Source organism: Gekko japonicus, unplaced genomic scaffold (genome assembly GCF_001447785.1).
Source record: "Gekko japonicus isolate JY-2015 unplaced genomic scaffold, Gekko_japonicus_V1.1 scaffold355, whole genome shotgun sequence".
NCBI lineage: Eukaryota > Metazoa > Chordata > Lepidosauria > Squamata > Gekkonidae > Gekko > Gekko japonicus.
The window spans coordinates 1,168,620-1,183,944 of NW_015167066.1; the positions used below are offsets into that span (position 1 = coordinate 1,168,620).

The 15,325-nt window shown below is 40.4% G+C and overlaps 1 protein-coding gene across 1 annotated transcript in view; it reads right to left on the reverse strand.

Annotated features, from left to right (window-relative positions):
* The window catches only part of CDC14B (cell division cycle 14B), a 43,070-nt gene extending 32,166 nt beyond the window's left edge, over positions 1–10,904 (reverse strand). Inside the window, 4 exon segments of the mRNA XM_015412676.1 lie at positions 2,072–2,164; positions 4,653–4,728; positions 7,654–7,747; positions 10,074–10,904. Of these exon segments, the coding sequence (XP_015268162.1) occupies positions 2,072–2,164; positions 4,653–4,728; positions 7,654–7,747; positions 10,074–10,119 (309 nt within the window). The 5' untranslated portion in view covers positions 10,120–10,904.
* Positions 10,905–15,325: the final 4,421 nt, after the last annotated feature.

The following is a 15,325-nucleotide window of genomic DNA, read 5'->3' on the forward strand; positions in this document are numbered from 1 at the left end:
GCTCAGATTCTTTTTGTTGACGTAATGCTGCATTAACTTTGCTTGCTCAGTATTTCCTTCAGCCATGCCAAATTTATCTATGTACCTTCTATACATACTTACTAAAGGCATAAAATAACTGGGGGAAATGTAAACAAATCTTCACAAAGTTATTGGCCAGAAGATATTAAAACATGGCGTAAAAACATGGTCCCATTAAAAAGTCGTGTGTTTACTGTTCACTGCTTCATGACATGGAAAGGGGAACATGCTCATGCTACAGGCAAAATTACGAAGCACCAGAGTTAAACAATTAAAAATCTTGGACTGAATCTGTACACAGTTTCTCCACAGCAGTTATATTAGAAACTAAAGTGCAGAACCTAACTTGTATTTGCCTACCCCAATTTCCTCAGCCAAATTTAATAAAAACTCAGTCTCAACAACCTACTTGCAGCAGGTAAGGATCCTTTTCACTCCAACAGATATTACAAAAGAGGAACAATGCATGCAAAATACTGAACTACTTCTGATGCAGTAGTTGAAGTACCACTTCATATAATAATCTGAGCAGCCACTAACAGTAACTGCTAGTTGGAGACATGGATAAGGAGAAGGGACAAAATTATAGCTGCCTTTTCATTAATGAATTCCGAGGAAATCATGAGAGTTTAGTTGATTAATTCATTTGATTACATCTGAATAATTTGCATATCAAAAAGAATTCTTTTGATGAGGGGAACTAATGTCTCTCTGCATGTGAGTCATATGGTCATGAGGTGGAACAGAGTTTGCAAAAGGGTTCAGAAAGGTAGCTGCAACCAAGACTATAATGTAGCAAATGCAGCTGTAGATCTACAGCACCTGCCACAATTGTAGCTACACACCGTTTGATTACTGACCTCTCATCTATTATGGCACAGCAACATAGTTTTCTGTTATGTATAATCCTGTTCTATCTACGGGTCATTGAAAGCGGACAGAACTGAGCATGCCAACATCTATTAATTACATCCCGTGGTATGAATAACACAGCTCTTGAAACAGAAATTCTGTCCATGCTTTACCACACTATCATTGTATACTAATTTAGGTAAAATATGTTGACTCCAGTCCTCACATGGCTTCCAGGAATACTCAGCACAGAAAGGCTTGTGTCTCTTCATTTATACAATGGAGGGTGGGGTGTCCTGTTTTGCTCTTGATTTCTTCACAAGGGTTCTAAAATGTACTTAATTCAAAAGGCCTTTAAACAATGTGTTGCTGTTGTGCCATGCAGAATGCAAATATTATTACTGTTTAGAAAATGTGGGTTCCAAACTTTCTACCTTACGTGAATCTTCATAGGTCAACCTCCCTGCTGAGGAAGCCCAGCATATTACATGGGATTTTCGGGCATATTGTAAGGTGTGGCTTCAGCTTCAGAGGGGTAACCTGCTGGGTATCCCAGACTTTGCCATTTACCCTGCAGAAATGGAAAGCCCTAGAATATATCCAACAGTCTTCAGCTCCTAGTTCTCCCTAGTAACATCAAATCCTTAACAAGAAAGCTTGTTCACCATTACTGATCTTCTCACTGATGAAACTTGAAATGCTTCTAAGGAAATCAAGACTAAAATTCAAAAAAAAGTATCCAGTATGAGTTTTATAAGTATAGACGCTAGGAATACCCTCCCCACCCACAATCTGGTTCCCAAATTATATACTGCATGATTGGTATCAACAGAAGCTTTCTGCATGTTACAGCTCAAACACTCTATTTCTTCACAAGCAATGCTTCTCTGCCATTCTTGATGTTATTTTCTTAATCAGGTCTCACTCAGTTTCCCCTGTCCTGCTATGGAGTTTCTTGAAAGCTCTGCAATTTTAACAACCTGAACTGTTAAGAGGGAAACCATTTGAATGAGAGACAAATCTATGAATAAAACTATATAACAGGTAAATCATAAAAGGCACTCCTTTTCACAAGCTGGATCAAAAGTTAGTTGAGTCCTAGACATGGATTCCAACACTGGGGGGAAAGAAAATAGTAACAGAGACAGCATAATGCAGGAGGTGGGCCTTTTTGAAGATAGATGGTTAAAATACTTACTGCATAAGAACCTATCAGGAAGGCTGCATTGGCTTGCTTTTTCTGATCAAAACCAGTATAATGAACAATCTTCTTCCTTATCATGGTAAAGGACTGCATCAAGAAATGAACAGAGTTACAACTGGATTTGTATACTGTAGTAATGAACAGAAATGGTCCCCATCACATACGCACAGAAATGACCTCATCACAAACAATGCCATGTTACATTGTCCTTACATGTAAAGTAATTTAGAGCATAACACAAAGGATTGCTTCATTATCAGTGCCTGCAACAGGAGAAAAAGGCATTGGGAAATCACAGCACATTATGGGACAACTGAAGAGAAAATGGCAGTCTAAAATGAATATGAACCCTACCAGCTTTTTCACTGGCACCAGAAGGGGAAGAACCTGACAGATTCTTCTCCTTGCTGCAACTGAATCTCACATGACTTTGGGTCTCACAATCCCAGCATAGCTTTTAAGGGTTAAAAAGGAGGTCCGCCTTCTTTGAATCAGCAGAAGAGCTGGTAGGATCCAATATATAGCCATTTCCTGTTCCTTTTCTTAAATAATTACTAAACAGTGTTTAAAAGTTTTGCACTTGTTCCCAGTGATGGTTATGTCCTGTTAATTAAGATCTGAGGCTGCCACTTCTAACTTTTTCCAGTTTATTCATTTTTACGATGCATTTTATAGGGCTTGTACTAAACTTTTTTGTGAGCCGCTTTCAACTTCAGGAAAAGCAGGATAAAATATTTTAAATGAAGTAAATAAATACAATCTATAGCAATCTTATTTCTCAAAATCAGTTTGAATTCTGCATTAAGCACAGGTCAGATACACCTTTCCCCAAACACACATACACCCTATGGCAAACAATAAGCTTGTGTGAACAGCAATTTCCCCCAGCTTCATTATTTTGAAAGCATTTTCAATAAACTTTAATCGTGCTGTAAGTGGTGGGTAATTTCTTTTCACACCTCCAAGCTTCATTAGTCATTGCCCTTCTCCTATTAAAACTGACTCTTAACAGAAATTAGTATCATTCTGCTCAAGACATATCCCTATAAATCTCCTGCTCCTAATCACACTGCATCCTCACTCCTAGGAAATAATTATGGCATGCCATAAAGGTTTTGAAGACAGAGTTGCAAAGCAAGATCTGTGAGCCATGCCACAGCCAAGTCCCAGATTTATACTTAATCATATGTACATGCTTTAAATCTTGGGACTATTGCTAAATGACGTACTACAAATTTCAAATTTCAGTTTTTAAGCTTTTCAGCAGAATTTTCAGAGACTGAATGAATTTGCAGTTTCTAGCCAACTAAATCAATATTTAACCAAATGGTTTTTTATACTCCTACCAATATTAGCAAGGCTTGCACTAAATTTGAAACATATGGAAAGACTTAAAACTCTGCAATGTAAAAGTTGTCACAATGTCACAATACCTCACATACTGTGTTTTATAATACCAAACATTACTGAAATGAGAACCAAATATTTCTTTGAACTCCTGAGAGTAACTAGATTGTTACCACACAGTCCTCTTTTTAAAATTTGTTTTAATCTGCTTTAATTTGTTTAAAATGTTTAAAATGTTTTATTTATTTATTTCATTGCATTTATAGCCAGCCCTCCCCGCAAGCGGGCTCAAGGCCCCCCAACGTGCCAAAATTCATATAACAATTAAAACATTTAAAACATCCAACATTTAAAAACATTTTATGGAGACCAGGTACACTGTACCGACCTTTGTAAGCTGCGCTGAGCTCGTTCACAGGGAGGGCAAGGTAGAAATGTAATTAATAAATAAATAATAAATAAATAATTGCTACACTAAAGAAAAGGGAAAATAAATAGCTACCAGCTTTAACGTTTGTAACTATTGATTTGTGTTAACAGTCAAGAACAGGCATGCATAGTAGCAAGGAAGTTTTTCACCTTCACAGAAACCATGAGGTGTCTTTACCATTAAGTATTTGTTCCACAGTAGTCAATTTTTGTTAGAGCTTTAGCTTTACAGGGAACGTTGAGGATGAAAAACCAGTATTTCAATTTTCTTAAGTCTTAATCATTATTTAAGGAAAATTAAGAAATATTTCCATTTATATTAATGTTCCTCTGTGCCCTGAAGCTCTCCAGACATTGGCAGGTTGCCAGAAAAATTCCTTAGGTGGGAGGAAGGGTGGGGATTGCACTACAAAGAGTATTGCCTAATAAGTTTCTTCTGTTCCCATGGCACCAGGACTTTTAAACCCCATGACTCCTGTGCTTCCAGGCTTCATACTTTTAACCATTAACCACAGAACAAATTCTCAGATTTGCATTCTAAAATAAAACCAAGCAAGTTCTATCACATTATTATTTCCCACTTTCTGTCAAAAAATACAAACACAGTTCACACACCTGACTATCAGTGTAAGTCAACCTAAACCAATATCATTACACAGTTTTTTAAACATATACAAAATAATACATACTTTAATATTATCAATTTATAATAATGTTAGTTTAGGTTGGGGCTCACTCCACCTCACCCTTAAAGGAACACAATCCAATACAGTCCTATTTGGTGCAGAGTAATTTTTACCTTTAATTTTTTATTTAGCTTGCAACAGTATCTATAAAGCATTGCCAGATTGAGTGGTCCAAAATCTGCATAGAAGCTTGAGAAGGGGAAGAGATAAAGAGAAAAAAAGTTAGCATAATTGTAAGATCTGCATTAAAATGGTTGTTCAAGGTCCCTCTTTCACATCTTCACATTAAAACAGGTATCAGCATATATAAAACTTCAAATTCTCTTTTTTCATGCTGTTAAAAACATACTATAATTACTGACAGAAAAACAACCCATACACATACTGCACAATGCCTAGGAATAGATTAGAATGCCTATGGATTCTGACATGTTTTTGGAACTCACAATAAAATATTTTACAGGAACTACTTTAAGAACTCAATTTGAAATGCCACAGAACGTAGAAGTCTTAGAAAAGCTTGCTAGCGACCTTTCAAAAAATGAGCAGTTGCCATTCATAATATATACTGAAGTGACTAATCCAGTTCATTCCTAAACTGTGCATCTGGAGAAACAAGTGTATTTCAAGAGAATGGGCAATGAGTTGTAAAGTAAACGAGATACTTAAAAGCTACTGTGGTACTCCATGCTGCACCTCTGCATGAATGACTCCTGTGGCTTTCCCTCATTTGGCTTTGTACTTGGCCTGATTACAGCACTGATGCAGAGGCACAACAGAATAATCCATCTGAAGAGGAGCTTATCATCGTTCTGCATGAACCTCTACATCGGGTTTGCCTGCTTCTACTAAGAAAGCATGCAAAACACTGTTACTAATGTGGAAACAAAGCAAATGGCTCTGCTGAAGGCCGGTAATTTTTATTCTGACATTAGGGTTGCCAGGTCCTGTCCGCTCACTGGCGGGAGACTTTGGGGGGCGTCCCTGGAGGAGGAGGGGACGTCCCCAACATGATGACATCACACAGAAGTGACATCATTATGTTAGGGAGGCAGCCTGAACTGCAAGTGGTGAATTCGCTGCTTGGAGTTCAGGCGCTGGCAGCCCCTGCTTGTAAAAACCATTTAAAGGGACCCTTTAAGTGCTTTTTACAAGTGGATGCTGCCGGCACCTGAACTCCAAGCAGCAAATTTGCCACCTTCAGTTCAGGCATGCAGCCAGCGGCCACCCCTCTCCCTCCTCTCCTGCAAGTTTTAAAGGACCCTCCAGCCTATCAATGGGCCATATGCTCCAGCAGATCAGTTGGAGAGCCTTTTAAATCTTGCAGGAGAGGAGGGAGAGAGGTGGCTGCTGGTGGTTGCTCTTGGGGGCGGGGCTCCCCCCCTGCTGGCCAGTGGCAGGCAACAGCCTGCAAAATCAGGGGAATCCCTCACCCCCAAGTGGAGACTGGCATCCCTATCTGACACACTATTAAGTAAAATTCACTGGAATATGTATTGCTCAGGAAAAACTTGGCAATTAGAAGTCTGGAAAACACTCTATTAATCCAAGAATTCTGAAATTTTATACAAACTAGTATATGCAGAACACCACAGCAACAAGACAACATACACAGACCAAACTGAGGATCTGGTGGCCAGGAAGTATATATGCTTACTGAAACCACTGGACACAAAGGAAACAGCCCAATTATTGTGAAACACAGATTTCAAGGTCTTGTAAAAACACACAAACCAAGGAAGATTTTTCAGCAATGTCAGACACAGATGCCAGTTACTTTTTAAGATGAACAACAGTTTGACTCTTGGGCCACCGTCTAAGCAGTTCCCCCTGAGCTCACGGGTTCCCCCCCTCCCCTTGACTAGCTTGTTTGGATTTCAGCCTTTCATGATAGTCTTTAAACCACTTGTTTTAATTTAATCCCACTGGCTTAATTCTGAAGTCATACCATACAAAAAATTCAGTGAAGACCTTGACCTTAACACAACAGGTATATCTGGATCTTTACAAGGTAAATGGCAAGATAGTGATAGCAGGTTTTAAGTAATTATGAAAACAGTTTCGTAAGAACAGAATGAGACCATAGGAAAAATTTGACAGTTCCCACAGTTATTTGAAGAATATTTTTATTCTGTGTTTTGACATAAACTCTCATAAAGGGGCTTGCAAAACCTTGAAAGAGTCATAGCAAAATTAACAATGAAACACACAATATGATAGAAGCAGTAGAAAGATAAAGTACAGAAGAGATGGGGTTTTTTTAATTCGGAAAGACCATAAGGGTAACCATTAGGAATACAATATTCTGTTGTCATTCCTAATGACTACACTTATGGGCATAATTAAAGGAAACCTCCATGCTTAGAAGCAGTAAAATTTTGAACACTAGATTACGGGATCAATGGGGTGGGGTGGGGTGGAGTGCTGGCCTTCATGCTCTGCTTCCAGAACTTCCAGCAGTATCTGACTGGCCATTGTTGGAAACAGGCTTGCTTACAGAACATACACAACTTCATTTTAACTGTACAGCTGTCTTAAGTAGGCCTCAACAAGCATCAAGATTATATAAATTAAAGTCATGGAATGCAGATGCCTTGTATGCTGAAGGAGAGAGAGTAAAAATGTACCCAGAAATTAACAGAAAAATTTCCCTCCAGTTTTACCTCAAAAACCATTTATCTATAGCAACCCTAACCTTATTCATTCATACCTTTCATGATCTAATTTTTTTTAAAATCCCCTTATAGGTGTCACTCATGTGCAGCTGTTAATAATTCCAATCGCCTTTGACAAAATAAGAGGGCTATGAACTTCTTCCCAAATGAAGGTAAGTATTATACGGCCAGGTCTAACTGTTGCCATTTAGTCACAAAATACAGTTCTACATTGTTGCAATCTGGGAGACTTTCAATCTTGCAACAGAAATTATATTTCCATAATGCCGCCTGTACTTATGATGTCATTCAGACCACCTTACTTTATGCATTACATTTTCCATCAGGGCTATGTGCCACTTCCTCTAACCACTACAAATATACCCATTATTTCCTTATTAAGGCTGCCATTCATGTTACTATACTGTCTTACAGATCAAGGGAATAACATTCTACTTACTTCTCATATGCAAATTCATCATCTGTGCTGAAATAGTGCGTACTTGCACCACCACTCTTTGGTTTATGGCAGATAACAGCATAATAAAGACGATCTGAAATTGTGGGGAAAAAATCACATTGGTACTCTAGAATGAAGAACTAGAGAAAGCATACTATGATTTTAGCAGTAACATAGGAATTTCCATTCAGGATTTTAAGAGCAGATATTTGTTAAGGAGCCAGGCAAACATCCCCATTTAGTCAGTGTGGTGACTGAAATGTTCCATTTGAATGTGGGAAATACAGGTATTTCCCTTGCACCTCTGAAACTCTCTGGGAGGTGGAGGTCTTAGGCAAGGTGTGATCTCTAACCTGTCTCACAAGGTCATTGTGAAACTAGGTCAAAACTCGAGTTGCACGAAATTAGTGCAGTAACTGCATTTTGTTCCCTTAGAGATAATGCTTCGTTTATTTATTTATTTTGCCATCAAGTTGCAGCCAACTTATGGCAACTCCATGGGGTTTTCAAGGTAAGAGATGTTCAGAGGTGGTTTGCCATTGTCTGGCTCCACGTCATGACCTTGGTATTCCCTGGTGGTCTCCCATCTAAATGCTGACCAAAACTGACCCTGCTTAGCTTCTGAAATCTGAGGAGATCAGGCTAGCCTGGCCTATCCAGGTCATGGCAATGCGTCCGTTTATCAAGAGTAATTTTTTTTAAATTGCATTATTCTTTTAAAAGTCTTTCTGAGTGGTGGGACCCTTACAGCCCATTTCTAATTTGCTGCAGTCTGAAATGCAAGTATGGGAGGAGAATGAAGAAGAAAGATTAAAAACTAGGCTCATTTGAAAGAACATTTATCAAGATCCTCTTGATGCATAAAAGAAAGAACACTTACCATTTCCAAAGCAAACTGTTATTAATATGAATACTGATAGCACCCATGTGACAAACTCTTGACTTTGGCAGGATCTGTGCCAACGACCCCAGAAAAATAGCCACGTTGGCCTGCTGCAGCAAAAACACACAGCAGTCTTGTAGCCACTTAACTTTCTTTTCTAGCATACGTTTTTATGGACCAGAGCTAGGGTTGCCAGCTGTGTGTCGGGAAATACCTGGAGACTTTGAGGGTGGAGCCTGAGGAGGGCAGAGTTTGGGGGGGGGGGAAGGGACTTCACTAGAGTATAATGCCACAAAGTTAATCTTCCAAAGCAGATGTTTTCTCCAGGTGAACTGACCTGTGTCCCCTGGAGATCAGTTGCAACCCCAGGAGGTCTCTCGCCACCACCTGGAGGTTGACAACACTAACTAGAGCCCATCAGTTGCGTGTAGCAAGTCCTTCCTAAGTGATTTAATTTTGTGCTTCATTTATAATTTACCTATCTTGCTGATAACTCAAGGTTATGAAAAAGTGTTTAAATAGCAGAACCAAAGGGCCATCAAATGCAGGGAGTACAGGAGCAAATGCAATTATGTAAAAGTAAATTGTAATGAAGAAAAGTACAGAGCCAACTACAATAATAATGCAATTTCCCTCGAAGTGCTAACCAGTTAGCACCTGTAATAAGGAATGTCTGATTCTGCTGCCACTGAGTAATCTCAAGCCCTTTTCAGCCTTTGGAGGACAGTGTCAAATTTCCTGATTAATTCTAGTTCAGCAGTTTTGCGCAGGAATTTTCTTTTGAGATTGTTAGAAAATGCATGTACAGTTAAGTACTGAATCCTGGGAGATTTCTTTGTATATATTTTTAACAGTGCAGTCCTAAATACAGTCATTCCTCTCTACTGATGTTAACAGGCTTAGAAAGATGCACTCTGTTTTAACACCGTACTGTGAAATAATCAACCTGTTGTTAAAACTCATTTATTTCCCGGCAAATCTTATTTCCAATATGTAATTAGAACGTCTGCCCTAGTAGTTTAATTATAAACATGTTTATAATATGAAAGGAAAGACATTACAGCTACAATGTTCTTTTTGAACAGCAATGTTACCGCCCCCTCCCCCCCGGAAATCTGTTAATTCATAGAATTTGCCATGTGACTAGCAACTACATCGCCAAATCACTTCTGTTTATTCCAAATATGTCGCGTTACAATGTTTATAGTTTGGGCTCTGAGAAATGAAAGAAGCCACGCCTTCTCTTAAAACTGAGACTTTGTTATTCTCCACACGCTATATTGGAGGTACGGTAATAGAACAAGTGATGTTGATCCTCATCAGCCCCACGTAACAAAAGAAAAACATAGGTACGAAGTGGTTAAAACAGCAGCTCGTAGTCGGCTCCCTGCTCCTTCCTCCTCCGCCCAGTCATACCCTTGCTAAAAAACTTCTGCCAAGAAAAATCGTAAAGACGACTTTGATTCTTTTACAACCCACGAGCGGGAGAATAAAACCGGTCCCACCATATGCCGCTTCAAGGAACAACTTTCCTCACCTCTGATTAACTCCACGCAGAGGCGCAAGTCCTTCCTGCCGCTCATCGCTTACAAACATTTAAAGGCGAGCGAGAACGCTTCGAAATGTCGGAGGGCGCCGGAGACGCTGACGCGCCCCTCCCAGCGCCCGACTGGCTAAACCGAAAGCGAGAAAGAGCAGCTCTGCGGCACGGAGGCTGCCCCTGAGCGTTCTGTGCCACCGGTCTCTGCAAGCCACTTTGCCAGGCTTAACCCTCGCCGGGTGCACCCTCAGCACCCGGCCTTCAGCTGGTTGCGAGCCTCTTGGCCGCGCTTCCCGAAGCCTCGCTGTAACTGTGTAGCCCCTGTCGTCCAGGAAGCAATTCCCAGACTCCGAACGTGCATTCTTCCTCAGAAGCGGCCTCGGGCTCCAAGAGAAACAAGCAGGAAACCGTGAAGACGTCTGAGCGCTCCGAGCTCGTGGCCGCTGCTCTTGTGGCGAAGGTAGGCTAGTCTAGCAGTCTCCAACTATCTCTCCCACCCCACTCCGGTCAGTTAAGCGGCTCTCAAAACAGCCCCGCTCACTCAGTTGCTGCCATTGGCTGGCGAGTGGGGCAGCTCTAGCGCAGAGCCACTCCCGTCAACTCTGGAGGCGGCCTACAGCGCTCTTCGCCTTCCAAGCTGGGGCACGGCTCCTGCAGGGAATCTTGGCCCAGGCCGCTAGAGAGACAAACTCAGCTCGCTACTAAAAAGGGTAGCCAGCGCCCGGCAGACCAAACTCCACTTCACGACTCTGTTGCCGCCAAAAGCAACGCCCTTAGCGACCAGCGACCTTTTGGAGGGAACTTTTCAGTCTCCGCAATCATAGTGGAGCGTAGCTGTTTACAAGATGCCGGATTTTAAACGGTCTGAAAAGCTGAAAGTCCCTCTCCCCGCGTCCACGGGGATGCACTCTGCGCCTTCTGTTGGTCTCACTAAAAAGTCTTCCTGATCTTCAAGTTGGCCAGCCATTTATGGAAACGCAGTAAAGTGTAGAGGCTGCTGATGTTCACGTTGGAGACTGTCGTTTTAGCTCCAGTTCTTTGGATATAGTCACACTCTGCATTTTCACTCTTACCAGCTTCAGCCCCCAGTGTACTCAATGGGGATACTGACTTGGGTTTCAGAATGTTCTAGTAGGTGAAACATTTGGAACATAAATACCATGATTATCAAAGGTCAAAAGGCCATAAGATACCAGAGATGTGCAGGGTGAGATTTAACTGTGTAAAAATAAAATGTAATCAAGAAAAGCACAAAGTGGGCCCTGGTCTACAAAACCATATGCTGGAATTTATTTATTTATTTGTATTTTTGTCCTGCCCTCCCCTTGACGGGCTCAGGGCAGGTTCCAACAATGTAAATAAATACAACAATAAAAATACTATATAATTAAAACCACATTAAAACATGTAAAACGTACAGCTCTAATAAAAGCCAGATACCTCAGTGGTTAATAGTACTGGGAATAAGTTTCCCAGAGATCTGTCAAGTTTAGGATCTTAAACCCAGGCTGTAAATAGGGGCCAACCCAAGCTGTAAATGGGGCTGACCCAAGGAGGGGGATGCCTGCTGCCTCAACGGAAAGCTCAGTGGAAGAGCTCCATCTTGCAGGCCCGGTGGAATTGTAATAAATCCCGCAGGGCCCTGATCTCAGTCGGGAGCTCATTCCACCAGCCAGGGGCCAGGGCCAAAAAAGCCCTGGCTCTGGTCGAGGCAAGTTGGGCGTCCCTGGGGCCAGGGACCTTAGTGGTATCCAGACCAGAGAGGGTATGTAGAACCAGTGTTCAGTTGCAACATGCTATCGTCTGGCAATAATGTAATAATTTTCACATGTGGACATATTTTCAAACATTCATTTGCAGGAATGGGGGAGAATCACAACAAACTCTTGTAAATCACCATGGTTGGAAAATATAATGTATGAACTGTCTCAGCAACAAGAGACTAGCTCCTTTCAAGTGACCATTTTAGACTAATTGTGCACTCTCAGAAAAATTCAGAGAAGTGTACTGATATGGCAAATTGTTATCTCAAAACTGGGCAAAATGTTCAGAAATGCCTTTTACAAAACTGTAGCTCAACCACAGACTTGTGAGAATCTGTATTAAATGGAGATTATCAATCAATCCAGATACGTTTGACTTTTGGGGAAACGGGGATGTGTTTTTCCTCAGAGAGAGGAAGAATATAAGTGATCCCACTTCCCTCAAAAGAAGCATGCTTAGAGTTGCATTGTTTGGTTATCTTTATATTCTGTATGTTATATAATTTTTTTTTTGTTTTTACCCTCTGGTGGCAGCAACCTATGAGTATAAAAAAAGGATTTTGATTTATTTGCTTATAAGCCTAGGGCTTTTTTTCCTCTTAAGCAAGTCATTGGGTGTATTATGGAGTATTTAAGAAGTTATGTGTGAAGAAGCGAATTGTAGGGTGTGGAAGTGTTGTTTCAAGGTGCTAATATTTAAGGAATGCTCGTGGCAGAAGATTTTTACAATTCTTTACCACACCTAGTCATGCTGAAGAAACACCCTGCAGTAATAGTTAAGATGCATCCATATTAGTTGCAAATCATAGCAAAGGGCCAGTTAGAACTGGATATTTGTGATTTGTGCAGCATGCAGGAAGAATTATGTTTTCCACTTTTCCAGATACTGAATATTTATTTAGAAAATGTATATGTCTCCTCACCAGAGACTTGTGTGAGGTGAATTATCAGTATTAAAACAAGTCAGGGGCATAAAAACAGCATAAAACATCCAGCAGCTTAAAATTATATCCATAAGTGTGTTCTTTGGCTAGAAGGAGACCATAAAAACAGCTTTAAAAGATGGAACCACTCAGTTAAAAGCCTGCATTAAAAATGTTTTAGCCTAATGCCTGAAGGACAGTAAGGTATGTTTCACACAAGCTTTTAAGAGTATGATAGTCAAAGGCAAGGTGTTACCACTTACGAAAAGCCTTTCTCTGGTTGTCCTCTCCCTCAGGAGATAGCACAAAGAGCAGCAGGTGTCCCTTCAAGTACCCTCCAACCATTTAGGGCAGGAGTGTCAAACATAAGGCCTGGGGGCCAGAACCGGCCTGTCCAGGGCTCTTATGTGGCCCATGAGCAACTGGTGCAAGGGAGGGAAGAGAAGACTGCTCAGGGAGAGGAGTGGGTGGAGGCAGAACAAACTTATCTGCAGCAGTCAAGCAATGTGGGAGCATCTGCCCAGTGCTGCATCACTGGCTCTCCAGTCCGCCCATGTGGGTTTTCCTCTACACCCCCTCCCAGCCCATGGGGCCTTGCAGTGAGGATACATCCCAAATGACAATTATTATATAGAGAGATCTGGCTCACGTAACAAATGAGTTCGACACCTTTGATTTAGGGCCTTAAAGGTAAGAACAAGTACCAAGTAGACATAAATAGTTTAATTTAACTATATAGCCACGCTTAAAGTAGACTGATCTGGGCAGGTACAGAATGTCAATAAGAAACTGATCAAATTGGTACCCCCCCCATCTTCTGCTTTGAGCCCCCCAGGTGGAACTGTTAAGAAGTTAATGTGACTCTCACCCTTGTATACAGCTTACCATTCGACTGAGGGTACCATCTTGAGTCATGAGAAAGAGACTTCACCAGTGAAAAAAATAAATCCCATCACTAGTTCTCTTTTCAGAAAACCTTTTAATTGTATTCTTTCCATTTTACAGATTTAAGGCTGAGATGATGTACCCAAAGCCACAGTTCTTACATCACAGCACAATCCAATGATTTTGTAATAATGCTGTATTAAAAGTGAAAGTGGATTTAGTGCCTTTACTGAAGCTACTGTGTTTGTAGGAACCAATTACCAAAATCTTAACATGTATACATTCCTATTCTTCATCTATTAAGCTTAAAATATTTTAAATAAAATATTTTAAAATTGTCTCTATATCCTTATTTTCAGAGTGTAGTAGATAAATCAAATGTATATTTCATGGTTAATTACCTACTTTCCCATTAACATCTTCCCAGAAGAAGTGGGAGATGCTATTATTCTGGAAGGTTTGGATATATTTGTATTGAATAGAATCCTTTTTATCTTGTCTGGCATGGGGAACTCTCAGACCTGGGCCTGATTTTTGAAGTGTAGGTGGAGGCGTATACATATACACACTCACCCTTTCTGCACAGATCTGACCTTGATCTATGATTTGGTAACAAACCAGACTTGATAATTATAATGTACTCTGCATGGGGTTTGACTTATGAAAACAATTCAAGTGTGCAGTGGCCTATTTTTGTGCAGAGTGGATATAGGGGAACATAGGCAACTTATTGTAAAATAAACACCATTTGCTACAGATTTGCTTGTAGTTTCAGTTCAGACTTTAAGCCCTTCACGGCCAAACACCTACATCCTTGAAGGACCATCTCACACTTTGAGCCCAAGGACCAATTAACCTTCAGTCAACAAGAATTCCTGACAGTTCCATCTTGGTATCAGATTACATGCCAGAGCAAAAGCTTTTCCCTGTACAGGCTCCAACTCTCTAGAATTTTCTTCCACAAAGTTAGAAGAGTCAGCTCTCAGATTTTCATGGTGTGTATGTGTGTGAGCATGTGTGCAAGGCCTTCCTTTTTAGACTAGTTTTAATCTGCTTTTGTGCATTCAAAGTGTCTTATTCCAAGGGCAGAGAGGTACTAATTCTATATTTACTCCATCATGTCTTGGCTTTAACTGTCAGGATTAAAATCCATAATGTCAATGGGTTGCGTACTGTTTTTAATGTTTATAAGCCCCCTTGAGTTTAAGGAAGGTGCTATGTAAATTCTCTGAGAGTGCTTCAACCTGTTAACGTGGACTGTTTTGCCTCTTGTGTATTTAAGATTTCAGCAGTTTTGTAGATCGTTTGCTAATATTTATAGAATAAAGCTGCATTTGGAGAGTGACTAATGAGCACTGTGAGAAAGTATTGCAATATTCAGAACAGACACACGAAGAGTAATATCCTTGCAGTTTGGAATACTTTAAATTAAGGAGATGCCACAAATGAGAAATATCCCTCACCTTTTGGTGAAGACTACCATCAGATATTATATCTCATTTGTTCCTCAAGGTAAGTGACACCTCATCCAAGCCAGTCACTTACTAGCTCAATGAGAATCTACTCAGGCTCTCTTCTTTCTATTATTCTATTGTCATTGCTTGCCCCAAACATATTATCAAAGATAATTTTATAGTACTATAAAAGACCCATCAGCTGAGATACATCCCAAACCACC